The 1407-nt window shown below is 39.8% G+C and overlaps 1 protein-coding gene across 1 annotated transcript in view; it reads right to left on the reverse strand.

Moving 5' to 3' along the window:
* The window catches only part of LOC119598086 (dynein gamma chain, flagellar outer arm-like), a 1245-nt gene extending 53 nt beyond the window's left edge, over window positions 1-1192 (reverse strand). Inside the window, exons 1-2 of the mRNA XM_037947709.1 lie at window positions 714-1192; window positions 1-320 (exon numbers count right to left, since the gene is read on the reverse strand). The exon at window positions 1-320 is cut by the window's left edge and continues 53 nt beyond it. Coding sequence (XP_037803637.1) covers window positions 1-320; window positions 714-1192 — 799 coding nt within the window. The remainder of the gene's footprint in view (window positions 321-713) is intronic.
* Window positions 1193-1407: the final 215 nt, after the last annotated feature.

The following is a 1407-nucleotide window of genomic DNA, read 5'->3' on the forward strand; positions in this document are numbered from 1 at the left end:
AAAGTTTTTCATGGGTTGTTAGACTTTCAATAAGATTTGTGAAAGGTTCCACTTTAGACAAGGAGAGTATTTGGAGCCACTGCGAATCTGTCAACCATACAGGGTGAGAGGACTTGGGCACAGAGCAAGATTTCTCACCCTTTGGCTCCTTCTTCTCAGACTCAAGAGATGAGAGCTCACTTCCAATCTGTGAAGAGGAGGAGGCATGTAGGAGAGAGCAAAACTGGGGTGTAGTGAGACCGATGTGACACTCGTACCACATGGCTAACACAAGGCCTATTGTCACTAGTGCTATGTCATCAACTTGATCCTGGAAGTATCTGTAAGGAAAGTCAGTAAAGATTATGATGATGAAATACACTTCTGTATAATAAGCATATACATATGTAAAAAAAATATGTAGTGTGCTGGAAGCATTCAAAGAGATTTATGATTCATTAAGTCTATGTAGCACTATGCTATGCTCTCTACTCAAATGTTTTTAAATGTTTCACACATTTTTAACAATTATGGTCATCATGGAAGACCTTACATATTCATGATTTTAGATGGCTTACTTACTTTTGCATTTTATATCTCACCACCCCTATTTTGTACCTCAAGTTCAATCTTTGCACCACCATATCAATCCAAATTTTACTTTCTACAGCAATGTGTCGATACGGTCTTACACCAGTGATTATTAAAAAAATACATGAATTTTATCAACAAACCTGAATATTGTTTGAAGCATTTTGATGACAGTGTTAGCATCGAGAAGTCTGCCCCAAGCATTGGCAAAGTTTTGGGGTTGCATCTCTCCAATGACGAGTGCACTGAACCTGTCGATCCCAATGACCAAAGAGGGATTGAATAGTGGGAGTCGCTCCACAAGGATGTAGATTTCGGTAAGGAGTCCCGAAATCTTGCCATAAGTCTTTATGCCCTCTTTAGCAGCATCAAGGGACTTTCTTAAGTCGTGGCACTTCTTCTTGGCATCAGTTGCTTTAGCACATGCCGCCTGTAACATCTCCATCAATGTGCTCTCTTCAAGTACATCATCATCAAAGCGAGCCATAAGGCTTCTTATGGTTGCTTCTTGCTCTGCTAGTTGGTTTTGCTTTTCCAGCAGGTCGAACTCGCTCTTCTTTAGGGATTCTATGAGATCCGGCTGACAGTGGGAAGCAACTCTCATTGTAAGTAACTTCATCATACTTCCTGGTTGCTCTGCATGTCTACAACATTCACAGTGTCTTAATGTTGTTGTCTAAGTAGTCAATATTACTCTTTAGAATAATGAAGAGTCTAAAGTCCTTGTGTAATTCTAGGTTCATTTCCACTTGAGTATGTTTATCCTTGCTGACGATTTTACTTGCTCATCTCAAGATCTGGAACACTTTGATAGGGAACATAACTCCTCTAGAGTTA

The sequence above is a fragment of the Penaeus monodon genome, chromosome 40 (genome assembly GCF_015228065.2).
Source record: "Penaeus monodon isolate SGIC_2016 chromosome 40, NSTDA_Pmon_1, whole genome shotgun sequence".
NCBI lineage: Eukaryota > Metazoa > Arthropoda > Malacostraca > Decapoda > Penaeidae > Penaeus > Penaeus monodon.